At 40.0% G+C, this 25,536-nt stretch overlaps 1 protein-coding gene across 4 annotated transcripts in view; it reads left to right on the top strand.

The window, feature by feature from the left end:
- Nucleotides 1-25,536, top strand: part of CASK (calcium/calmodulin dependent serine protein kinase) — a 293,839-nt gene that overhangs the window by 255,101 nt on the left and 13,202 nt on the right. For all 4 annotated transcript variants that reach the window (XM_070944234.1, XM_070944233.1, XM_070944232.1 and 1 more), the window contains 4 exons: nt 18,390-18,470; nt 18,553-18,633; nt 19,395-19,597; nt 19,853-19,936. In XM_070944234.1, the coding sequence (XP_070800335.1) occupies nt 18,390-18,470; nt 18,553-18,633; nt 19,395-19,597; nt 19,853-19,936 (449 nt within the window). The remainder of the gene's footprint in view (nt 1-18,389; nt 18,471-18,552; nt 18,634-19,394; nt 19,598-19,852; nt 19,937-25,536) is intronic.

The raw sequence follows: 25,536 nt of genomic DNA, 5'->3' as shown, positions 1-25,536 counted from the left end.
TATCAGTTTATACCTGTAAATTATGAATATCCTGTAATAGTATATAAACTCCTCTCCATACAATAGGTAATTTGGGCAATGCCATGTTACCACATAAAAACATTAACTTGGAGGGAGCTTGTATCCTTAGACATGGAAAATGTAACCCTTCCTCCAAAATCTGAAACTTCTTGTATGAAGGTGTATAATTACCAAATAGCTCAGTGCATTGCTTATATAAAAATTCCATTCTATTTGTAAGGTCAATGTATTGAGGAACTATCTCAGACCTGATTTTTGTCTCTGGCCAGTGGTTGAGTGGTCTTGTTATTGGGGATATAGACATGGAACCCTTGTCATGGACAGACCACTCACTCCTTCGCCTAGATCTTCGAACCGCTGCCCCCCGCCGCAGGGAGGCGGATCCAATTAGATGGATCCTCCCCAGGCGCCTGATGGATCCTGAGAGGTTCCAGATGGACCTTGGGCCATTTCCTGAGGTTCTAGCACATGACTCGGCCGAGGACCTGGTAGCCGCCTGGGATCGGGCGGCTGGTGGGGCCTTGGACCGAGTCGTGCCCTTGCGGCCTCTGACCCAGTGCCGATCCCGGGCGGCTCCTTGGTTCACCGAGGAGCTGAGGGAAATGAAGCGCCGGAAAAGACGCCTGGAGAGCGGTTGGAGGGCCAGTCTCGCTGAATCTGATCGAACACTGGTAAGGTCGCATATTAAGACCTACCTAGTGGCGATAAAGACGGCAAAGTTTAATTACTTTTCCGCCTCTATTGCGTCATCAGGGAATTGTCCGGCCGCCCTGTTTAGGGTGACCCGCTCCCTGCTCCATCCAGGAGTGCGGGAGGATCCCTTGGAAGGCAGGGCGGAGGATTTTGGACAATACCTGTATGACAAAATCGCTCAGATCCGGGGGGATTTGGACTCTGACTGGGTAGATCAGGGCAGAGTGACGAGGAATAGTCTTGAGAATGTTATCTAGGAGGAGTTTGACGCTGTGACTCCCGATGATGTGGACAGGATTTGGGGAAGACTTAGTGCGGCCGCATGTTTACTGGACCCGTGTCCCTCCTGGTTGGTACTGGCTTCCCGGGAGGTTACACGAGGCTGGCTCCAGGGTGTTATCAATGCTTCGCTGAGTGAGGGCCACTTCCCCCCTGCCTTGAAGGAGGCGGTGGTGAGGCCTCTCCTCAAGAAGCCGTCCCTGGATCCGGCAATATTGGCCAACTACCGTCCTGTCTCCAACCTTCGCTTCATGGCGAAGGTTGTGGAGAGTGTGGTCGCGCGACAGTTCCCACAATTCCTGGAGGAAACATCTTATCTAGATCCATTCCAGTCAGGTTTCAGGTCTAGGCACAGCACGGAAACGGCATTGGTCGCATTCGTTGATGATCTCTGGAGGGCTCGGGACAGGGGTTGCTCCTCTGTTCTGGTCCTGTTAGATCTCTCAGCGGCTTTTGATACCATCGACCATGGTATCATGCTGCACCGGCTGGAAGAGTTGGGGGTGGGAGGCACCGTGTTGCGGTGGTTCTCCTCCTTTCTCTCCGACCGGTCGCAGTTTGTGTTGGCAGGGGGGCAGAGGTCGACCTCGAGGCCTCTCATCTGTGGAGTGCCGCAGGGATCGGTCCTCTCGCCCCTTCTGTTCAACATTTATGTAAAGCCGCTGGGCGAGATCATCCGTGGCTTTGGGGTGAGATACCACCAGTACGCTGATGACACCCAGCTGTACATCTCCACCCCAATGATGCCCTTGAAGTGATGTCCCAGTGCCTGGAGGCTGTGCGGATCTGGATGGGGAGGAACAGGCTCAAGCTCAACCCTTCCAAGACTGAGTGGCTGTGGCTCCCGGCATCCCGATATAGTCAATTGACTCCATCACTGACTATTGGGGGCGAGTCTTTGGCCCCCACAGAAAGGGCTCGCAATCTGGGAGTCCTTCTGGATATGCAGCTGTCCTTGGAGGAACATCTGACAGCTGTAACCAGGGGAAGCTTTTGTCAGGTTCGCCTGATTCGCCAGTTGCGGCCCTTTCTTGATCGGGATTCCCTGTGCACAGTCACTCATGCCCTTGTCACCTCTCGCCTTGACTACTGCAATGCTCTCTACATGGGGCTCCCCTTGAAGAGCACCCGGAGGCTCCAACTGGTCCAGAATGCAGCAGCGCGGGTAGTGACGGGAGCAGCATGGCGCTCCCATGTAACACCGCTCCTGCGCAAGCTGCACTGGCTCCCAGTGGTCTTCCGGGTGCGCTTCAAGGTGCTGGTTATCACCTTTAAAGCGCTCCATGGCATCGGGCCTAGCTATCTTCGAGACCGCCTGCTGCTACCGATGACCTCCCATCGTCCCGTGCGCTCCCACAGAGAGGGCCTCCTCAGGGTGCCATCAGCCAATCAATGTAGGCTGGTGACCCCCAGGGGGAGGGCCTTCTCTGTGGGGGCACCTACCCTCTGGAATCAGTTGCCCCCAGAGATAAGGAGAATCCAAGACCTTAGTGCCTTCCACCGTGCCCTTAAAACCCACTTTTTCCAGCAAGCCGGGCTGGCTTAAGAAGAAATTTTAAATGTTTTAATTGGTTTGTATTTTTAATTTTGGGCCAAATTTATATATATTTTAATTGTTTTTTAATATTTGTATTTTATGTTTTTTAATCCTGGCTGTACACCGCCCTGAGTCCTCAGGGAGAAGGGCGGTATATAAATTTAAAATAAATAAATAAATAAATAAATAAATATGTACGGTTGCACTTGACACACACCATCTCCAAAAGATGACTTAATACATATCTCAGCTTCCTCAGTGGTGTCTATTAGGGTTAGTGGTGTTTCTATAAGAGAATAATGGTGCTCGAGTTCAGTATGGAAACATAGCTGCTACCATGTTATAGGGTAACTAGGCAACACAGCCAAAATCCCCATTCCTATCCGCACCTGTAGAATAACAAACACTACCACAAAAAACCCCATTATTCCTAGTGAACTAGCCCCCCAACGTATTGTCCAAAGAGATAAAAGATTATTATCTTACCTCCAATTCGTCAATCAATCAAGGAGAACTTACATCCACTGGATACCAAAACATAGATTTACACCAATCAATAATATCTTTCCTCAATACAATCAGAAACACAACAAAAATTATTACCACTCCTAGCCAAATACAAATCTCTTCTTCCATCCATTGGTCCCCAATTGTCTAAGGTTTGTCATCAAAAAGTCAGTTTAAGAGGGTTTGCAGGTTCCGTAGCAACTGTCCTTCCATAAGGCAAAGCCACCAGTCTCTCGACTCTGGAATAGCATACCCAGCCTTGTTTCTTAGTCCTTACAGCCGACTCTGTAGTTAGCAGAACTTGGAACGGTCCTTCCCACACCGGCTGCAACTTCTTTTCAGTAATGGCTTTTATCGGACCCAGTCTCCGCTTTTGTATTCATGTGCTTGGAAATCAAGAGGTAGATTCTGTCCTTTTTACCTTAAATGAGAAAAACACTGGGACAGTCCCTGTATATATTTTCTCAGAAAGCATCTTTCAATTCTATCCTAGGCATCTCAACTTTCCCCGCATATGGCAATCCAAACATCATTTCATATGTAGATATCCCCAGTTCTTTCCTAGGACTAGTTCCTATTCTTAATAGAGCTAAAGGCAAACACTTCGTCCAAGGTAGTTGAAGCTCTAACATTAATTTTTATAACATAGATTTACTTATCTGATTAGCACATTCACAACGCCCTGTAGAACTTGGTGTGAACAATAAATGTAGTTGCCAATCAATTCCTAATTTTTTCCATAACCTTCATCACCTGGACAATGAAATGTGTACCCCTATCACTATCAATAAGATCAACCAATGCATATTTGGGTATTATTTGCTCCAATATGATTTAACAATCTTCTGAGCACCTGTCTTTACACAAAGAAAGGCTTCAAACCATCCAGTAAAATAATCCACTATTATTATTACATATATCAATGGTCACACCACCGGCATTTCAATGTAATCTACCGTATTTTCCGGCGTATAAGACGACTTTTTAACACATGAAAATCTTCTCAAAAGTCGGGGGTCGTCTTATACGCCGGGTGTCGTTCTCCTGTAACCAGGCAGACCAGCCCGAAAGGCTCTGACGAGCCTTAAATGGCTCTGGCGATCCCAGCTCTGACGATCCCAGCTTTGCCTGCTAATCAGGCAATTCAGCTGGGATCGCCAGAGCCATGGAGAAGGGAAAAACTTTTCCCCCTCTAGCTTGCTTACCTTAGCTCAGTGGTTGGGGGTCAAACAACCCTTTCACAGGGGTTTTGCAGGTGGTGCAATACAGAAAAACGAGCGCAGCCCTCGCCATCCAGAATGAATGGTGCTGTTGTGGCGGTGGGGGAGGGGGCGGCAGAAGCGGGAAGAAACGGCGTTTGCGATGGCTGGAAGCTGTGGGAGTGAAGCACTACTTTTATTTGTACGGCAGCAGCATTCCGCCTTGATATATTTGTGTCAGGAGTGGCGCAAGGCAGCCTTTGTTTCCTGCTGCCTGGGACTCAGAGTGGTAAATGGCATCTGATCTGGAGAGCTGCTGGATTTTGCTCTCTAATCCGGATGCCAAATCGGCCCCCTGCAAACTCTTGTCTCTCGAGGAGCATTCCCTGAAGCGGGGCTGGAAACTTTGGTTGGACTGCTTGAGAGAGGAGAGCTTGCAGGGGGGCAATCTGGTGTCTGCAATGGAGAGCGGCATCCGGCTTTTTCTCTCCGCTGTAAGAGCACTGTAAGAGCGGCAGCCCTCATCTCCTAATGCTTGGGACTCAGAGCGGTAAATGGTGACTGGTCCGGGGAGCAGCTGGATTTTGCTCTCCATTGCGGATGCCAGATCAGCCCCCTGCAAGATCTCGTCTCTCGAGGAGCGCTCCCTGAAGCGGGGCTGGAAACTTTGGTTGGACTGCTTGAGAGAGGAGAGCTTGCAGGGGGGCGATCTGGTGTCTGCAATGGAGAGCGGCATCCGGCTTTTTCTCTCCGCTATAAGAGCGCTGTAAGAGCGGCAGCCCTCATCTCCTAATGTTTGGGACTCGGAGCGGTAAATGGTGACTGGTCTGGGGAGCAGCTGAATTTTGCAGTCCCAAGCATTAGGAGATGAGGGCTGCCGCTCTTACAGCGCTCTTACAGTGGAGAGAAAAAGCCGGATGCCGCTCTCCATTGCAGACACCAGATCGCCCCCCTGCAAGCTCTCCTCTCTCAAGCAGTCCAACCAAAGTTTCCAGCCCCGCTTCAGGGAGCGCTCCTCGAGAGACGAGAGTTTGCAGGGGGCCGATCTGGCATCCAGATTAGAGAGCAAAATCCAGCTGCTCTCCGGATCAGACGCTATTTACCGCTCTGAGTCCCAAGCAGCAGGAAACAAAGGCTGCCTTGCGCCGCAAATATAGCAAGGCAGAATCCTGATGCTGCACTTTCAGCAGACAGATGAGGGCTGCCTTGGCCATCGGCTGGCGCAAATATACCAAGGCGAATGCTCATGCCGCACAAGTTCAAGTAGTGCTTCGCTCCCACACTTCTTCCGGCCCTCAGTCTCTCAGGGAGATGCTTGACTTCCTCTCAGCCCCAAGACACTGGCTGGCCCATGAAATGAGAGAGAGAGAGAGAGAATGAGAGAGAAAGAGAGAGAATCAGAATGAGACAGAGAGAGAAAGAGACAAAGAATGAAAGAGAGAATGAGAGAGAGAGAATCAGAATGAGACAGAGAGAGAAAGAGACAAAGAATGAAAGAGAGAGAAAGACAGAATGAAAGAGAATGAGAGACAGAGACAGAGAGAATCAGAGAGAGAGTGAGAGAGAGAGAGAGAATGAGAGACAGAGAAAGAGACAGAATCAAAGAGAACCAAAGAATCAGAGAGAGAATGAGAGAGAGGGAGAGAAAATGAAAGAGAATTAGAATGAGAGAATCAGAATGAGAGGGAGAGAGTGGGGAGAGAGAGAGGGGGGGAGAGAGAAAGAGAATGAGAGAAAGAGTGGGAGAGAGAGAAAGAGGGGGAGGGAGAAAGAGAAAGAGTGGGGGAGAGAGAAGGGGACAGAGAGAAAGAGAGAATGAGAGAGAGTGGGGGGAGAAAGAGTGGGAGAAAGAGAAAGAGGGGGAGAAAGAATGAGAGAGAAAGAGTGGAAGAGAGAGAAAGAGAATGAGAAAGAGGGGAGAGAAAGAGAAAGAGTGGGGGAAAGAAAGAATGAGAAAGAGAGGGGGAGAGAGAAAGAGAATGAGAGAGGGGGAGAGAGAAAGAGAATGAGAAAGAGTGGGAGAGAAAGAAAGAGAGGGAGAGAGAGAGAGAAAGCGAAAATGAGAGAGAGACAGAGAGGATGGAGAGTGCCTGAAGGACCCCATCCCGTACTGGGAGTCCAGGTGCTTCAGCAAGCGGGGCACTGGATTCGTATTAGTGGTCTGCGAAATTTAAAATTATGAAGTTGGTGGTCCCTGAGGTCCAAAAGGTTGGGGACCCCTGGCCTAAGACCATCGGAAAACACATATTTTTGATGGTTTTAGGAATAACTTTATCGTTGGGGGTCACCACAACATGAGGAACTGTATTAAAGGGTCGCGGCATTAGGAAGGTTGAGAACCACTGCCTTAGCTGCTTGCCTTGCTTCGCTTGCCTGAATCCATTCCATCAGCAAGCAACTCCCTGCCTGCAACCAAGCAGGCAGGGAGTTGTGGACTTCAACTCCCAGAATTCCTCAGCCAGCTTTGTTTTGCTGGCTGAGGAATTCTGGGAGTTGAAGTCTACAAGTCTTAAAGTTGCCAAGGTTGGAGACCCCTGTTCTATTGGGTAAGTTTTTTTCCCCTTTGGGATCTTTAAAAAAAAATAGTTAATTGGGTTTTTTTTTAGTTGTTCTTTTTTAGACCTAGCCATTTAAAGTTTAGGAAGTTTTAAATTTAGCTTTCATATAAAAATAAAAATAAAATAAAATAATATTTGTGCAGCTTTCTGAGATTTAGTGTGTTTCTGTAGTGTTTCACTCTAACTACACAAACACACAAAATCTCACAAAGCTGTATGTGGAATTTTGTGTGTGTAAAGTGTGATAGTTGGGTTTTTGGGGCTTTTTGTGGCTGTGTGAGGTTCCTGCTTGTTTCAGGGGCCATTTTGGGTCTAGCACAGCTGCTTTTACATTGTGGGTGAGCCAGTTGATGTTTTTTTAATTTTTATTTGGTGTGTGTTGGAAGAGGGGTAGTCTTATACAGTGAGTATAGCCCAAACCCTATATTTTAACAGGAAAATTTGGGGGTCGTCTTATACGCCCAGTCGTCTTATACGCCGGAAAATACGGTACTTGGATTCATTGAAAAGGCCAAATGGTCAAATCTCTACATGTTTTTTTTACATACACAATGTATTCATTTCCGTACCATTTATATAACTATTGTATACATACCCCTAGACACATATATGCATATACATTTAATAAAATCAATAAGTGCTTGCGTTCCCCAATGGGTTCCCTCATGCACTCGTTGCAATTCTTTTTACTAAATATCAACCCCGTTTCAATCCAGATTATCCCAAAAGTATGTAAGATACCATAAGCATACTTTAAATCAGCATGAATATTCCCTACCTCATTAATTAATATGTGCAATGCTTACAATAAAGCAAAAACCTCACATGTCTGCACTGACCATTCAAAGGGTAACTTTCCAGCTTCCAATATCTCAGTAGTGTCTCCATTCACAACTGCATAACCATTCAGTCTCATCCCATTCTCAACTCATTTATTCATAACCACATCATCCCATCTCTCTCCTGACAGGAATTCAACTAAATTTAAATTCCTATTGGTCAAGAGAACCAAACTCTCTTGAGACAATTTTAAAAACCTAGCATTTGTGCACCACCTTTTAATTCCCAGTCCACATGCGAACCAACACTCCTTTGGCTATACTGTCTTCCACTACTACAGACAAGTGGAAATTTTTTCCTTAAACCAGGTAAACATGACACTGGAGCAACACTATATTATTACTTTCTTCAACTCTTCAAACCCTTCTTCCAAACAACTTAGTTGAAATTAACTATCAATAAATCAATAAAGTATCAATAAATACTCAACTCTCCCCACTTCGGAGGAATCACACCACACCTCTATCACAAATTAGCTAAACTATTTCCACAAGCTTCAAAGAAATGCAAGCTTAATCTAAATTCACAAGTCTAAACCACAAGTCTATACAGACTAACTTACAGGTAACTTCCTAGCTAACCAGACCAAAAATCCATCTTTACCTTCTACCAGTAATTCTTCCCTCAAGGGAACATCCCTACCTGGATAACACTAAGCTAAAATAACATAGTCAACTATTCCCCAGACTATCCAGTATCCAGTATCTAGAAATCTCCTTCTCAGCATTCAAAATCATTCAAAATGCACAGACATAAAAACATAAAAGAGGGTAATAAAAAAAACTTCAAAAAGCAAAAGAAAATCACCTAATAGAGGTACTCCGGGTCTCTACTCCCAAAAATAATTGTTTCAAACTTTCAATGTCACTTCTCTATTATATAGATTTATTTAAACACCTCAAACATTTCACAAACAAAAATAAAATCGAAACTCAGAGTAGGACAGGAAATACATCTGCATAGCTGCCAATGCAGTCAGAAACAATGCAGGATCAAATCACCCATCCGCCCCTCCTTTTTCTCTGACAAACTCAGCAAAGGAAAAAAAAAATGTGTAAAAGGGAAAACAAACCGCACCTTCCCCCCCCCCCCCCCCACTTTCCTACTTCTCTTGTTCAGAACAAAAAGACGGGGGAAATATAGGGAGGAAAAATACTACTCCTGTCTCCAATTAACATCGTAAATACCTCTTCCTAATCCTACTTCTCCATAGGATCTCTCTCATCTCTCACTTGCTCATTCAAACACTTGCTATTACAACATAACAACAACTACAACAACAAACTCTTGCCACTCACTATTTCAATATACAAAGGGAGATTTCTCAGGGGTTCAACGCACAGGCATTCACAAATATCAGGATCACCTTACCTCCCCCATTTAAGGGCTTACCACACACACTCATATTTATTCTGCAATCAGACCTTTTAGTGTATTCCAACACACACATGCCTTCTCCCTGCCAATTAGTCAGCATAAATACTTCAGGGAGCTTTATTATTATTCTCAGTATTATCTTTTTTTTTTACAAGACAATGAGCTCTATTGCCTAAACAACTCTCATTACACACACATACCATTTAACAACATTTGCAAACCTGGAATAAAACCTGGGAAGGTTCCATCCCTTCAGATACCCATTTCATTTTCATCCTTGACATCTTGTAGCCTATTCCTCAAGCAGCGGAAAACTTCAGGATGCGGTTTTTAATCAAAAACTTGATTTCGGGCCCTAACCATCACCTGTTTTCCACAGCTCCAAGCTCAGGCCAAGAAGGTCGCTTAATTAGCCGGCACACACATATCACTATCACATCACGTTAATCAAAGACAAAATATTCGCGTTCAACCTCAAATAGGAAGAACAATAACCCTTCCTTACTACATTCCTACAGAGCTTTCTGCCTCATCCAAGAACGAGAAAGATCTGTATACCAAGCTCACATCCCAGAAGAGACAATGCATCCCTCCCAAGCAGATTAAGACCTACTTCTGGAACAAATATCACATCCAAACGTATAATACACTTTCCACAACTCAATTGCACATTCTTCACCAATGGCACATCAAAAGGTATACCCTTGACACCCCTTATCTTAATAGTTACACCTGTGGGATGCACTCCTCTAGGCAATTTACAAATAGAGGTTCTAGTCACACCCGTATCTATTAGACACACATGATCTTCCTCTTCTGGACCCACTAATCATCCTCTTCTCAGGACAAGTTCTAGCAAAATGCCTCTCCTTTACACACACAAAGCACTTCTTGCTTTCCAATCCACCAACACTAGGCTTTCTTCCACTGGAGTAATCCTCTCCCAATTCCAGGACACTGTCGCCGCATTGCAACAGAAGTTTCACAAAGCCTTTTCCTCTTCCACCTAACTCCTTTCCCTCTCCTGTCTGTTGCAACCCAGACACCATCATTTGACTTTTCTTTCTTTCTTTTTCTCTTCTAGTCTTGACCTCGTCCCTATTCACATAGACCTTTTGAGCTTCTTTCAACAGAGCAGCAATATCAGTAGTAGCTTCTGTATGTCTGGCCATGATTTCATCACAAATTTCATTTTCATTAAGGACTCATAAGCCGGCGTTTCAGGAGAAAGACTAGTGTGCTTATTCAAATTGTCCTTAATATTTTCCAGAAACACAGACGGTGTTTCTTCCCACAACTGTTCCACCTCAAAGACTTTTGTTAGAGTTTCTTCCTTGAGGTACAGCTGTCTTAACTCCCTTCATTTGCTCCTGATCTGCTAAATTATTATTATTCCAACCAGGATCAACTAATGGAGACTTAACATCGGCAGCAATGGGCTAAGCAGCCCCCACTTGGATTTTATCCCAAAAAAGCCATAGCTGCCTTTTGAATTTGTGACCTCTCCTCAGGGGAGAACAAATAACCCAATATATGCTGTAACTCTGCAAAAGTATACAGATTGGGTCCCAGGAATAAATCCAATGGCTCAGACAACTTGATCAAATCCGCCTATAAAGACGGCATGTTTCTTTTATAATCTTCCAGATCAGAAGATGTCAAAGACACATTCACAAAAGTCGCAATACCATTCGGCATTCCTCTTAAAGGAAACATTCCTTTAGTTTGTGAACATGTAACACGAGGAGTAGTGGATGGATTCTGTTTCAAAGTTACTGACAATTCACCCAACTCTTTCTCCAGCTGCCTATATTACTGCCCTGCCAAAGTCTCTTCCTTTCTGCTCCCAGCAGCAACATCAATTCCACCCACAACTTGGATTATACGAAGGAGGGGGAGGTGAGCATGTAGCATAAACTAAAGGATCCCAGCCTTCCTCTTCTTCTTCCTTCCCATACAAAACTCTAGAACTTCTCGGGAGAGAAGGGTCAAACTACTGAACATGGAACCGAGGTTCAACCTATAACAATTGAGCTTTCAACTTCTTTTTTCACCAAAACGTTCTTCAAAGCATTGATCCAATATGGGTCTGACTCCCCAAACTTACTCCACCTATAATTAGGCTGTATCAACACAAACGTCAGCCAAACCTCCTTACAATAATTAATCATAGTCACCTTATCTAATACCTTTGTATAAGCTTTCAACCAATCCTCTGACCACTGTGTTAACAATTTCCCTAATGGAGATATGGGGGATGGAGGGTATTTCAGTCTCAGCAGCACTTTTCCCTAGTAAAGGCCCCATATTTTCCCCAGCCTGTATTACACTAATTATACACACAAATCATACAGGCCATACACACACAAACATACACAAATCCAAACCACCAAAAAGAAAACATATACTCACTCCTGGTGCACCGAAGTCTTCAGGAACATTCCTCTCTGTCCAGGCATCCAGGTCTCCGCTCAGGGTACATAGAAAAGCAATTCCGGCTGGAAAAGAAATAACCCCATCCCACTGAAATCAGTGTATGTGCGCACGTATCAGGGAGTTCCCTTCCAGACAGAATGTTTTCAGTCCCTTCGGGCGCCAATTGTGATCGACAGGAAAACCCCATTACCGTTTTAAAGAGACAGAGACTAAAATAATCCTGGGACAGAGTTTATTCTTTGCAAATGGCCTTTCTCTCTGGAGGAGAGGAAAGACGAAAAAACAACAGATTACATGAGTTTTTATAGTCTTCAGGAACATCAGAATACACGTCAATAAAGTCCCTTGGGAATCAGTTTCAGATCTTACATAACATCTTATATAACATATGTAGTACATGATCCACCCTGGAAATTCCCCAATTCCCAACAGAAATACCCCTCAAAAACATCAATTGCGTACTTCCTTTAATTAATGAGGGCAAATTGACCCAAGAGCATATTTCCTGCAAGATAAACATATTCTCAAGAACACAGGAATTACACAGTTCCTTTCTCATGTTCTTAAATGTCAGCTAAATTATATAATCAGGTTATACAAGGTAAAATAAAGCCTTAACATGATTTTAAAATGGCGTAACTCAGGTTATGCTTTTACAGGAATAATTCGTATATTTCTCACACATGTTCATATGTTTAGCCCCACTTGTTAGAACATCAGGGTTTTGAGGGCACGGTGGAAAGCACAGAGATCAGGGATATTTCGTATCTCAGGGGGCAGTTCATTCCAAAGGGTTGGAGCCCTCACAAGGCCCTCCCCCTGGGAGTCGCCAGTCATATGTATATGATACCATATTATAGTTGCTAATTAATCAATAAACTAATAGGCCAATAAGAAGCCATAGTATCAAATTTGTTTATTGCCCATTAAGCAAACCTTGGTTTATTTATTGACCATATGTATTTTGGCTTAATGGATCCAGATCCCAGATACAATAAATCAGATTTATATGGAATATAATAGCATAATGTTATAATGTTATACTTTTTCATTTCATCAGGAAATTGAGATGCATTTTAATATATAAAAACAATTTGGTTCTCTTGTCACTAGTATAAAATTAAACACCGTCTATATGAGCTGTGAAAATCCATTTGCAATGGAATCCTAAGCATATTTATTCTCATCACGGTTAATGGAAGTTTCTAGTAATTTACTTAGAATTATAATTGTTCAGTTTGGGCTAGTGGTTAAAGCATCAGGCTAGAAACTAGGTGACTATGAGTTCTAATTCTGCCTTTGGCACAAAGCCAGCTGGTGATCTGGGACTATTCATTTTTCTTAGCTCTAGGAAGGAGTCAATGGCAGACCATTTCAAAAAAAAAAAATATTGTTATATATTTTAATGAAAAAAGCACCCTAATTCATTATAGAAGGACTAAAATGTGATATGTAAGACCAGGTAGAGTTCGATAATCTTAAATATTTTAAATCTTCAAATATCTTGCAATAAAAATGCCTCTTGTTGCATAGGATATTGTTTGTTAATAAAGCCTATTGATTATTGCATTGTGATGATGAATGATTGAATTATGATTTATATTTTCTCAATAAAATCATATAGATTTAATAGTGCTTCTTCCATACAATATCATTCCTAACGTGCTCATATTATTTTAATCCAGGAAGTGATATTGATACGTAGATTTATAATAATTTATAAAATACAAATATTCTATTTAATTGCACATATGCAGTCATTCATAACCAACATAAGTCCATTTATAATCTAATTCTCGTATCATGTTCTTCTTTACCTCTTATATTATGACCAGGCAAATAATTAGTCCTGTCTCTTTAACATGGATAGGGAGAAGCTGGCTGCAATTCAACACTAGCAAGATGGAATGGTTATAGGTTTTTGTCTCCCAGGGTCTGGAAGTTTGACATTTCTGACTCTGGACAGGGTAACAGTCTCTGGACAGAATTGGTGCACAGTTTGAGAGTCCTCTTGGATTTGTAGCTCCTGCTACTTTTAAAGAGTTGGGTCTTTGTATAAAGTCATGTTGTGCACCAGTTGTGGCTATTTTTAGACCAGGAGGCCTTACTCTAAGGTGACCAGACATCCCGCTTTTGGCGGGACAGTCCCGATTTTTAGCAATTTGTCCCGCGTCCCGCGGTGTTTCAAAAAAGTCCCGATTTTTCATTCTGCCTCCTGAGTCCCGCTGCCTCTTGAGCCCCAGCTGATGGCTAGAAGAAAAAAAAACTGTTTAAACTCTTGCCCGGGGCTTCAAAGGGCCGCCCTAAAGGCAATCAGTGTAAAGAGTTCCTGAAGCAGTTTTTTTTCCCCTAGCTAAGCTGCAGAAACGAAACCGAAACCAGGATCTTTGGTGCAACGTGACAAAATGAGGCAGAGAGAGATTTATTTTTATTTTTATTTTTCCTCCCCAAAAAAGGTAGGTGAAAAACTGCAAACAATGGGAAATTTAGGAGGAGAGTTCAAGATTTTAAAACACAAAAGAAAAAAAAGCTGTATTTAACTAGGGAATTGTAATAATTGAGATACTATTAATTGTATATTGTGTTGAAAGCAGAAATGGTTAAGTTGTGGTTCAGAGGAATATATGGGGGAAATTATTTGGTTTATTATTATTGGTAAATATAATTAATTGATTTGTAAGAAATTGGATTGCATGGAAATAATTGGAATATTCATGTTCATATTGATTAATATACAAAAAAAGATAGTTTTATAACTAATTGATTTATATTAAAATGTTGAATTTGTATTAAACAACTGTATTACATAATTAAACAATGTGAGGATGGATATAAAAATAGATGACAATGGAAAGGGGTATAATAGAATAGAAGGGAAAAATTGAATTTGATTAAGATTAGAGATGAGGATGAAGGGTAATATTGGTTTTTTTTAAAAAATAGATGAGGAATAAATATGGCAAAAAGGAAATATAGAAATTGTAAATTTAATTGAAGTGACTAAACACTGTTTAAATTTGTGAACTGGCCAAATACTCTGTTCAAAGAAAATAAATTGTATATTTGTATGTGTGTTTCTAATTACTGCTATTTATTCATATTTGTTCTCTTTTATTCTTTAAAGTTTAACCATTCATTCTTTATCTTAATATCTTTATATTTGTTTGGGGTTGGCTTTCTTCCCTTTCATCTTTTTTATTGTACAGCAATCTTTCTCCTCAAACCTACCACCTCTCTCTTTTCTTTCCTTCTTACTTTCTCTTCCCCCCCTCTTCTTCTCCTCCCTACTTCCTCTTCCTTTCTCCTTCTCCTCCTCTCTTCCTCCCCCTCTTACCCTCACTCCTACTCTAATTTCCCTTCCCTTCCTTCATCCCTCTCTATTGCTGTATCCTTTTATGCATATGGACTACTCAGAGGGCTGAAAAAGTTATTTTTGACTGGTCCTCGCACTTTTGACCAGTCCTCGAACTTACGACTGTCTTCACATTTTACGTTTTTTGCCCTATCTTATCACCATGGTGAAGAGAAGCAGTTGTGAAATGAGTGACATGGTTGTTAAGGATGCTGCATGGGCATAAATGTGAGGATGGTTATAAGTGTGAGGACCAGTCAAAAGTGCGAGGACCTGTCAGAAATGACTTTTTTCAGCCCTCTGGTTAGTCCTTTTGTGCATATGGACTACTCAGAGGGCTGAAAAAGTTATTTTTGATTGGTCCTCGCACTTTTGTCCAGTCCTCAAACTTACGACTGTCCTCACATTTTACGTTTTTTGCCCAGTCTTATCACCATGGTGAAGAGAAGCAGTTGTGAAATGAGTGACATGGTTGTTAAGAATGCTGCATGGGCATAAATGTGAGGATGGTCATAAGTGTGAGGACCAGTCAAAAGTGCGAGGACGTGTCAGAAATGACTTTTTTCAGCCCTCTGAGTAGTCCCTATACACATAGCCATGGCCACCCGGTCACATGACCAGGTAGCCACGGCCACCCAGTCACATGACCAGGTAGCCACGCCCACAAAATAAGCCACGCCCACAATGGTGTCCCTCTTTACCAATCTTAAAATCTGGTCACCTTACCTTACTCACAATCATTATGACTTAGTCGTCTTCCAACTTGCTTATTGCAATGCGCTCTATATGGAGATCCATTGAAGGCCATCGAGAAGCAGCAGCTGATCCAGATTGCAGCAGCATACAGTTCTAGGAACCTCAGTTCATCTGAGTTATATCACTATTGCACTGGTTATTTTCTGGGTGCACCTTTTGTATGTGCATCATGACTTAGCACACATATGTTAACAAGCTACAACCTTTGTCATTCTGATGAAAATAGCAAACTTGTGCAACAGATAACATCTGTGGAATTCTATGGCTCAGTTAATTACCATAGATTTTCACAGTTTACTGCTTAGAAAACAAGGGGTTTTTTTTAAATTTAAATGATTGCATTTTAAAAAGTAATATATATATCCTATTTTTTCCCATTCAGTATTTCTTCTTCTTCTTCTTCTTGTGCCATGTCCATCATCGGACGTTGACGATCATGTTGGCAATCCTATTTTTGTCAACAGCCGTATGAAAAAGTATATTCAGTATTTAGTTTTTCTAACTCTTGTAGTTCAGCTAACCAAAAAAATTGAGGGAGAAAAATAGAAAAGAGATTTGCTACTTTCTTAATAATCCATTTCTTCAAAATCTTCTGCATAGATGAATGCTGATTTAAAAGATTTTTAAAATGTATATTGTAATGCAATGAAGTTTTATTTCTTCATGTATTTAGACAATAAAAATATAAAATGTACTATTTCCAACTTCCTCCCAAATATCTCAGTTTTCTTTTTCTTTTTTTTTTTTCTTAATTATTTTAGAAATCTTAAAAATGTCTTATTAAATCATGGCTAAATAATACTACATATTACCTCAACATTATTTTGGAGTTATGAAGTAAATTTACCAATCTTAGTATGTAATGATTCATTTGGATCATTTTTCTGATGTCACAACCTTAAGACAAGCATAAAATGTTTCCTTTAATGTAATTAAAAGCAATTTACAAAAAAGAACCAATTGTTTTAAAAACATGCTTATCATTTAAAGTGATTTATTTGCATTGTGTTTAGAATATTGCATGGTGAAGTTTATTTTGTGCATATGCTTTTTATTTTACTAATATTATGAGCCATATTTCAATGACCCCTGTCCATTTTTCATGCTGTCTTAATCCCAATGGCCTCTGTGCATGTAAGTAACCTGTCAAGTGACAATGCCTTTTTATTTGCTTCTTACTATTTCCCTTCAATAACTCCTTTTATTTATTACCTAGAAGTGTAGAAATGTTTAAAAGGTCAGTTGGTAAATGTGTCCTTGTATTCCTCTAATATGTGTACATTTTTTTAATTCTGTCTAGAAACCTGAATTAATATTTAATGTGATTGTTTGGTTTTTTCTGCTTGTTTGTGTTGAGGCACTCTCACTATATGTTATGCTTTTAACTATTAAGAGGTAGCCTTGAAAAATACCAAAAATTAAAATTCCAACCAGTTTTCATCTAGTATATAATACATTTTGTAAATTTGATGAGCATGGAAATACAATCTAGATTTTTTCTTAAGGAAATTATTAAGGTTTTATGTTTATCAATAACTATATTAAGTATGATTACTTTAAGTAGAAAATGAAAATGTGGTTAAACTTTATTTTAGTTATGAAAAAAATAATATAACTCAGAAAAATAGAAGTTAATGGAAGTTAATGGAAGTTAATATTATTTTTTTTCACAAAAGAGCCCAAACTTTCTTAGCAATAGTAGCTATTAATTTTTATTTATTAATATCTGTATGTCCGTATTTACTGTCAGGAGAGACTTAGATGGCTACATGATTTATGTTATAAATAGGAAGATTTCTGACAACTTAAATGTCAAATTTGCTAAACCGGAAGATAGTAAAATATTCCACCAATACATGAAATACAGAATATCTTAGCAGAATTTCAGAGAGATATGCCCAATCAAATGTTTCGATTACTGACTTCTTAATCTATATTAAATATAAAACTGTATTGTAATATACAGTTGGTATTGTAATTACAGTACTGTATTGTTGGTACACTAACTCCTTCCCTGTTTCCCTTTCTGTCTTTTTGAAAATATCCTTTTTCTGGTACAACGTTTAATAAAATAGTTTATTCACTCTAACATTGCTTAAGAAACTCAGATATGTTATTATAATTGGTTAATACTTTTATTTCATTTACATTATTACAATACAAACAACATTTCATTACTTGGCATAGAAAGAAAAGAGTATTTTTAATATGATTTACTAAACTATTGCAATTGACAATAAATTGAGATTCTCAAATAATTGACTGTAGCATAAAGACAATTGAAGAAATCTTTTCCAGGGTCATACTGATTCTGTTATGATGGTGGCTTTATAATTTGCAGTAAAGCCATTTTTTGGTCCATCATTATCCAAATTCACAAGAGCATGCTAATATAAAATATTAAATTGCAAAGACAACTGTATTCATGATTACTCTGATAATTATACTTGGGGGTTTTTTTATAAGAGTGTAATGCTAATACATACACACTCTACAATAAAACTGTTGTAAGGCAGATTTTAATTCATTTTTATAAGCTAATAAAATATATTTAAATCTTTATTGTTGATTAAGTAGATGTTATCACATGTCTATTAGTTTATCATTCCTTAAAATGATTACTAAGGAGAGTCTTAGAAATTTTCAGAAGTGCTAATACTAGCAGTGTGCCTATTTGCATGGTGTCACCCACAAATTCTTGAGCATGTAATTTGTAATATATTCTTGTTAAGTAAAATATTTAGTGAAATTGTAATAAAAATCCTTGAAAAATAAAAAATAGAAAAATACCAGACATTTCTCCTCTATATCTGTTGTTTTTCCTCCTGTTACAGTGTTCGATCAATTAGATCTTGTCACCTATGAAGAAGTGGTAAAATTGCCTGCATTCAAAAGGAAAACACTTGTTTTATTAGGTAATTTTAATGTTGATCCTGTAGTAATGAATTATATATTATATTGTTAGTTCTTTGTAATGATATTAATTTTTTCATGTAGGAGCACATGGTGTTGGGAGAAGACATATTAAAAATACACTAATTACAAAACATCCAGACCGATTTGCATACCCTATCCCACGTAAGTAAAAATTTTGTAAGATATATTGTTAAGAGCCCAGAGTCATTAGGAGTTCACTATGGTGGCCAAACTAAATAAATCATGGTTATGTTCATAGGAAAGAAGCCATTTTTTAAAAAAATCTCTCAACTTTTTTTTTAAAAAAAAATTCAAAAATAAAACATTATCACAGTTCAAAGACTATTACTTGTTTTTATTGATGTAGACAAAAATTCAAATGCAGAAATTAATATTTGATAGTGTTTTCAAAATGAATGAATGAAATGAATACCTAAACTGTTACCTATAATAATTCATAATAATACCTAAACTATTACCCACTATGTATTTTTTGTAGTATAGATCCGTGATGGCGAACTTATGGCACGCGTGCCAGAGGTGGCATGCAGTGCCCTCTCTGATGGCACACGGGGTGTCGCCCCAGTTCAGCTCTGCTGCGCATGCGCGTGCACCTCCCGCCAGCCAGCTGGTCATTGGGTCTCTGTTGTGCATGTGCAGGGGGAAGGGCACATATGGGGGGCGTGCACGCATGTGCAGGGCGCTCATGGATGGGGGCATGCAGGGGGTGCGTGCGGATGCACAGGGGGTAGGGTGCATGCACGGGGGCGCAAGCGCATTGCATTTTGGGAGTTCCGGGGCACGTGCATTCGTGCGCGCATACACACGCTTTCGGCACTCGGTCTGGAAAAGGTTAGCCATCACTGGTATAGATGAACGTAAAACAAGTCTGGGTTTGTTATGCCTAACTTTTGTAATTATAGATACAACGAGGCCACCAAAGAAAGATGAAGAGAATGGAAAGAATTATTACTTTGTATCACATGACCAAATGATGCAGGACATTTCGAACAACGAATATTTGGAATATGGTAGCCATGAAGATGCAATGTATGGAACAAAACTGGAAACAATACGGAAGATCCATGAACAGGGATTAATTGCAATACTTGATGTAGAGCCTCAGGTAAATATAACATTCATGTGCCTCTTTTATGAGACAAAGAAAATATTTTCCTTCATATTGGGTATGATGACAAAATGTTAGCCTGCTAGAAAATGCTCTCTTTCCAATTGTCTTTTACATGAAGAAAGACATTTCTTTCTTTGCTTTGCAAAGAAGTCAGAAGATTGATGGGTCAATATGAACTAGAAGTAAGGACAAGAATATCTATGTTACTTTATATTAAAGTTTATATCATTCTATTTTATACTCACTTAGGCCTTGAAGGTCCTGAGAACTGCAGAGTTTGCTCCTTTTGTTGTTTTTATTGCTGCACCTACAATTACCCCAGGCATTAATGAGGTAAGCCTTATTACAGTGAAATACTAGTGTAATTGAATGTAATATAATAGCATTTGGGCAAATTTGAGGAATCTTAAATACATTATGTTTCGTCTGTACATGTTAGCATGTCTGTTTTGTTTTTTTTTAGAAACGTAATTTGCATAAATATTTCTTTTTCTTTACCTGTCATACTTCATTTTAATTTTTACCTTGTTTTTCTAAGGCCATGTCTGTACCAGCTAATTTTTGTATAGTTTAACCAAGCAGATGTTAGACTGTGAAAATGGAAACTCATCCAGTTTCTTATTACAGATTTTCCCTGGTTGGAAATCTACTTCCTAGTTTCTTTTAAAAAAATATATATTTTAAAGGGGTAATAATAATTCCCTGATTGAATATACACAAAGCAAATGTTATCCAACTCTAGTCATTATGTTGCTCCATAATCACATTTAGAACTTTCTAAAACTTAAAACTTTCTTTTTATTCTTATGACAACTAATGGTATTTACATAAACGTGTTAATCCTACATATTTTAATTTTACCTTTTCAAAATGAATACATATTGCCAAACCCAGAGTTACAAGAGAGAGAAAGTTCAATGAAAATGTGTCAATATGGAAACATAAATAAGTACCCTATTTTTTGGAGTATAAGATGTTCTGGAGTATAAAACACACATTATGTTTTGGGGTAGTGACAGATTTTATTTTCTTGGGTTCCAAGATCACCGGAGATGGGGACTGCAGCCAAGAAATTAAAAGACGCTTGCTCCTGGGGAGGAAAGCTATGGCAAATCTAGACAGCATACTAAAAAGCAGAGACATCACCCTGCCAACAAAAGTGCATATAGGCTATGGTTTTCCCAGTTGCAATGTATGGCTGTGAAAGTTGGACCATAAGAAAGGCTGAGCTCCAAAGAATTGAGGCCTTTGAACTATGGTGCTGGAGAAGATTCCTGCGAGTCCCTTGGACTGAAAGGCGATCAAACCGGTCAGTCCTATAGGAGATCAACCCTGACTGCTCTTTAGAAGGCCAGATCCTGAAGATGAAACTCAAATACTTTGGCCACCTAATGAGAAGGAAGGACTCACTGGAGAAGAGCTGTTCCAGGCTGCAGGGATGGCCAGAGCCCATTGCCGCCTCCATGCATCGCATTTTTGGCCTCCATGCATTGTGTTTTTGGCCTTCGCACCCTCCATTTTAGACCTGTTCCAGGCTGCAGGGATCACCACAGCACATCACGGCTGAACTCCGCCTAGGCACATTGCATTTTCAGCCTCTGCACATCTCATTTTTGGCCTCCGCACATTGCGTTTTTGGTCGGTTCCAGATGGCGGGGATGATCACCATTGCCAATCCCCGCTTCCTGGAACCGGCCGAAAATTCAACACACAGAGGCCAAAATCGGGGCGTGAGGAGGCTGAAAACACAACGCGCTCAGGCCGAAAATGTGACGTGCAGAGGCAGCGATCAGTGGCGATGTTCTGTGGTGATTTCCGCAGCCTGGAACGGGTCTAAAACAGGACGCGTGGAGGCCGAAAATGGCTGAAGGATGGGGGCCATCGGGTGGGCGGGGCTTCAGCAACATTCACTGTATAAGAAGCACTGTAATTTTCATCCACTTTTAGAGGGGGAAAAGTGTGTCTTATACTCCGAAAAGTACGGTAATACCTAAATAAATTGAAATTTATTTATTTATTTGTTATTTCAATTTGTATACCGCCCTACTCCCAAAGGACTCAGGGTGGTGAACAGCCATAGAATAAAACATATGAGTACAAAATTTAAAATAAAGTAAAACCAATTAAATAATTTGGCTGAAAATTTAAAACCCCAATAATTTAAGACCAAATTTAAAATTTCCATTTAAAAAGGGGAAAAAAAAAAAACTTAGGTCAGGCCAGCTTGATGAAATAAGAACGTCTTGAGCGCGCGACGGAAGGTACGCAGATCCAGGATCCTCCGTATGTCCGGGGGGAGCTCGTTCCAGAGAGTAGGTGCCCCCACAGAGAAGGCTCTCCCCCTGGGGGCCGCCAGTCGACATTGTTTGGCCGACGGCACCCGGAGGAGCCCCTCTCTATGGGAGCATACTGGTCGGTGGGAGGCTATTGGTGGTAGCAAGCGGTCCCGCAAATAACCAGGTCCTAAGGTCCGAAATGAAAAGTTGTTAGGAGGATTACTGTTACAGACATATCCTACATGACTGCATTATTGTTTTTTTTCACTTATTATCTTTGCTTTGCTTTTTTTCTCATTTTTCTTATACTTGTACTGATTCTATCTAGCTGCCAAAATGGTGCAGAAAATTGCCCGTAAGTACCAGCTAGGAACAAGTATTATGTAGATTTTATTATTTTAATATTGTTTGAATAAAAATAGTTGTTTTCAATTAAATGTAACCTATATGCCATAGCTATTTTTATATTTTCTTATATTTTTAATTTAAAACTGGAATTGACAGTGTATGTATAGGCCTTCAGATGCAGTTGAATTACAACTCAAAACAAGTAATTCATGAGAGCTGTAGTTCACCAGTGTCAGAGAGAATGATGTATAAATCAATAGGAATAATTTCCCAAGGGAAAAATGACCTCACATTAGGCACCATGCAAGTATCCTTTGTGGGAGGATACCATAGTCCAGGTGATTTTCCCAGTCACTACATTAGGAAGTATTGATTGTTTCTCATTTGGTAAGGAGTGAATTACCTGGAGCTAGGTAAGTGCTTCCTTGCATTTTTCTACACAATAGAAAAACTGTAACTGGATTTTGAAGATTTCACCATAGTATTTACTTATTTAAAACATTTATATAGCCACCCATTTTATAACAGACTCTGAACAGCTCCTAATCTATTCTAGTTTCCATAGAATTAACAGGCTGGATTTAGGATAGGAATTTTCAAATGTTTAATAATTCTTTACAGCATAATACAGGTAGTTCTTGGGTTACAATGGCAATTGGGATGGACCAAAGTTTCCATCACAAAGCAATGTGGCTATTAAGTCTAACATACATTAGATAAACCATATCACTCACTAATGGCAATTGCAGCAGTCCCAGTTGCATGGGTACCACAGGGAGGTGCTGTGGGCAGGTGATTTGGAGTACAGGCAAAAAAGTGGAAGGAGCAACTCCTGACTTCCTGCCAACTCCCCTATTGATTTTGCTTGTGGGAAGTCAGCAGGAATTTCAGAAGTTGCAATCACATGACAGTGGCTTGCTTCAATGTTGTAATTGCAATCCAGACTCAAGCACTCAGATTATGACTGCAGATGCTGTGATACCGCATTGGTGAGGCCATATTAGAAATATTGCATCCAGTTCTGGCCACCACAGTTTTTTTTAAAAATGCTGAGGCCCTAGAAGGAGTACAAAGAAGAGCAACAAAGATGATAAGGGTCTGGAGCAAGGGTGAAATGCTACCGGTTCGGACCGGTTTGCCCAAACCAGTAATAATAAATGCTACGGTTCGGATGAACCAATAGTAAAAAAAATGCTACCGGTTTGGCCGAACCAGTATTTCTTTTTTTTTTTTTATTGAAAAAGTTTTACAAATATCAATTTTTCCCCCATTTTCCCCTCCATCCCTCCCTAACCCCCCCAAGCCCTCCCCTCTCCCCATGACTTCCCCAAGGTGAAATCCATCCACATTATATTATATCATACTTTACCACCCCTCTATTCTCCCCGCTGTACACTATACATTTCTACATAACAATAAGCTATTTTGCCCCCTATAAACTATACATTTCTACACAACATTTAGCTAAAAGCTATCTGGTACTTCCTAGTTTGATATTTATTCTGCACATAATCTATCCATTTCTTCCACTCCCATACATAAGTCTCTTGAGTCCGGTCTTTTAAGTATGCTGATATCTTCACCATTTCTGCAAAACTGGCCATCTTCAAAGTCCATTCTTGAATTGTAGGCATATCATCCCTTTTCCAATATTGACCAATCAGTAACCTAGCTGCTGTCACCATATACAATATCAACTTTGTTTCACCCACTGAAAAACCCTTAACTATACCCAGTAAAAACAATTGAGGAGAAAATTGAATTTTTTTCTTCAAGACATTTTGCATAAACCACCAAATTTTTATCCAAAAAGCCTTTGCTTCCTTACATGTCCACCATATATGATAATATGTAGCATCTAAACAATCACATCTCCAACATTTTGGTTGAACATTAAGATACATGCATGACAATTTCTTAGGATCTAAATGCCACCTATAAAACATTTTATAAAAATTTTCCCTCAAATTCTGTGACTGTGTAAATTTAACATTCTGAACCCATATTTTTCCCCAAGTTTCCATCATAACTGGTTCTCCAAAATTTTGCGCCCATCTTATCATACAATCTTTAACCAATTCATTTTCTGAGTCTCTTTCTAACAAAACATTGTAAACCCTCTTAATATGCATTGGGCCTTTCTCTTTTATCTGTCTAACCAGTTCTTCTTCATGCAACATTAAAGCAGTTTTTTGATCTTCTCTCCATCTCAATTGAAGTTGATTATACTGTAACCAAGTTAAATTAATCCCTTCTTCCAACAGTGTGTTCAATGTTTTTAGTTGCCATCTGCCCCCATCATTAAAAAGTACTTCTTTGTATAAAAACCCCCCAAGTGACTTTATATTTATATTCCGTATAATGTGACCAAGATCCAACCACAACGGTATTTTATAATCCCATTTGAGTCGGTGCTTCTTCCATACTCTCATCAAGGAGCTTCTAAGTATATGGCTATTAAATGCTTTATCCACCTTATTATCATAAAATAAATATGCATGCCAACCAAATTCAAGATCATAACTCTCAATATTCAATATTCCAGTCTTTGTCCTTCCAAACCAGTCACTTGCTTGTGTAAACGCTGCAGCTTCATAATACAATCGCAGATTTGGAAGTTTAAGACCACCCCTTTCACGCACATCTTGCATAATTTTCAATTTAACTCTTGGCTTTTTCTCATTCCAAACAAACTTATTCACTCCTTTTTGCCATTCCGTCAAGTATTTATCACTTTTAAGCACCGGAATCATTTGAAACAAAAATAAAAATCTAGGTAGAACATTCATTTTAACTGCTGCTATTCTTCCAAGTAAAGACAGCTGCAGTTTTTTCCAGGTTTCCATATCCTTTTGTACCTTTCGCCACAACACTTCATAATTATTTTGAAACAATTTTATATTTGAATCTGCAACTTGCACTCCTAGATATCTCATCTTTGATACTATTTCAAAGCCTGCCTTCCTTTCCAGTTCCTTCTTTTTATCAACTGTCATATTTTTAACTATCATCTTGGTTTTTTTCTGATTCAGTCTAAATCCTGATACCATACCATATTCTTCTATAATGTCTTTCATCTGAATTATTGATTCCATCGGCTGTGTTAGGGTAACAACCAGATCATCTGCAAATGCCCTTGTTCTGTAATCCTCTTGCCTTATCACTATTCCCTTCAAAGTGCTCGAGTCCCGTATTATATTCAACAAGACTTCTAAAGTTAGAATAAACAACAACAGGGATAACAGACAACCTTGTCTTGTACCTTTTTCTATACTAAAATTTGTAGTTAAACTTCCATTAATAATGATT

The sequence above is a fragment of the Pituophis catenifer genome, unplaced genomic scaffold (genome assembly GCF_029215685.1).
Source record: "Pituophis catenifer annectens isolate HBS135680 unplaced genomic scaffold, rPitCat1.0.hap2 SCAF_4, whole genome shotgun sequence".
NCBI lineage: Eukaryota > Metazoa > Chordata > Lepidosauria > Squamata > Colubridae > Pituophis > Pituophis catenifer.
The sequence above is the reverse complement of the archived record's forward strand: the minus strand, read 5'-3'. Positions and strand labels throughout refer to the sequence as shown.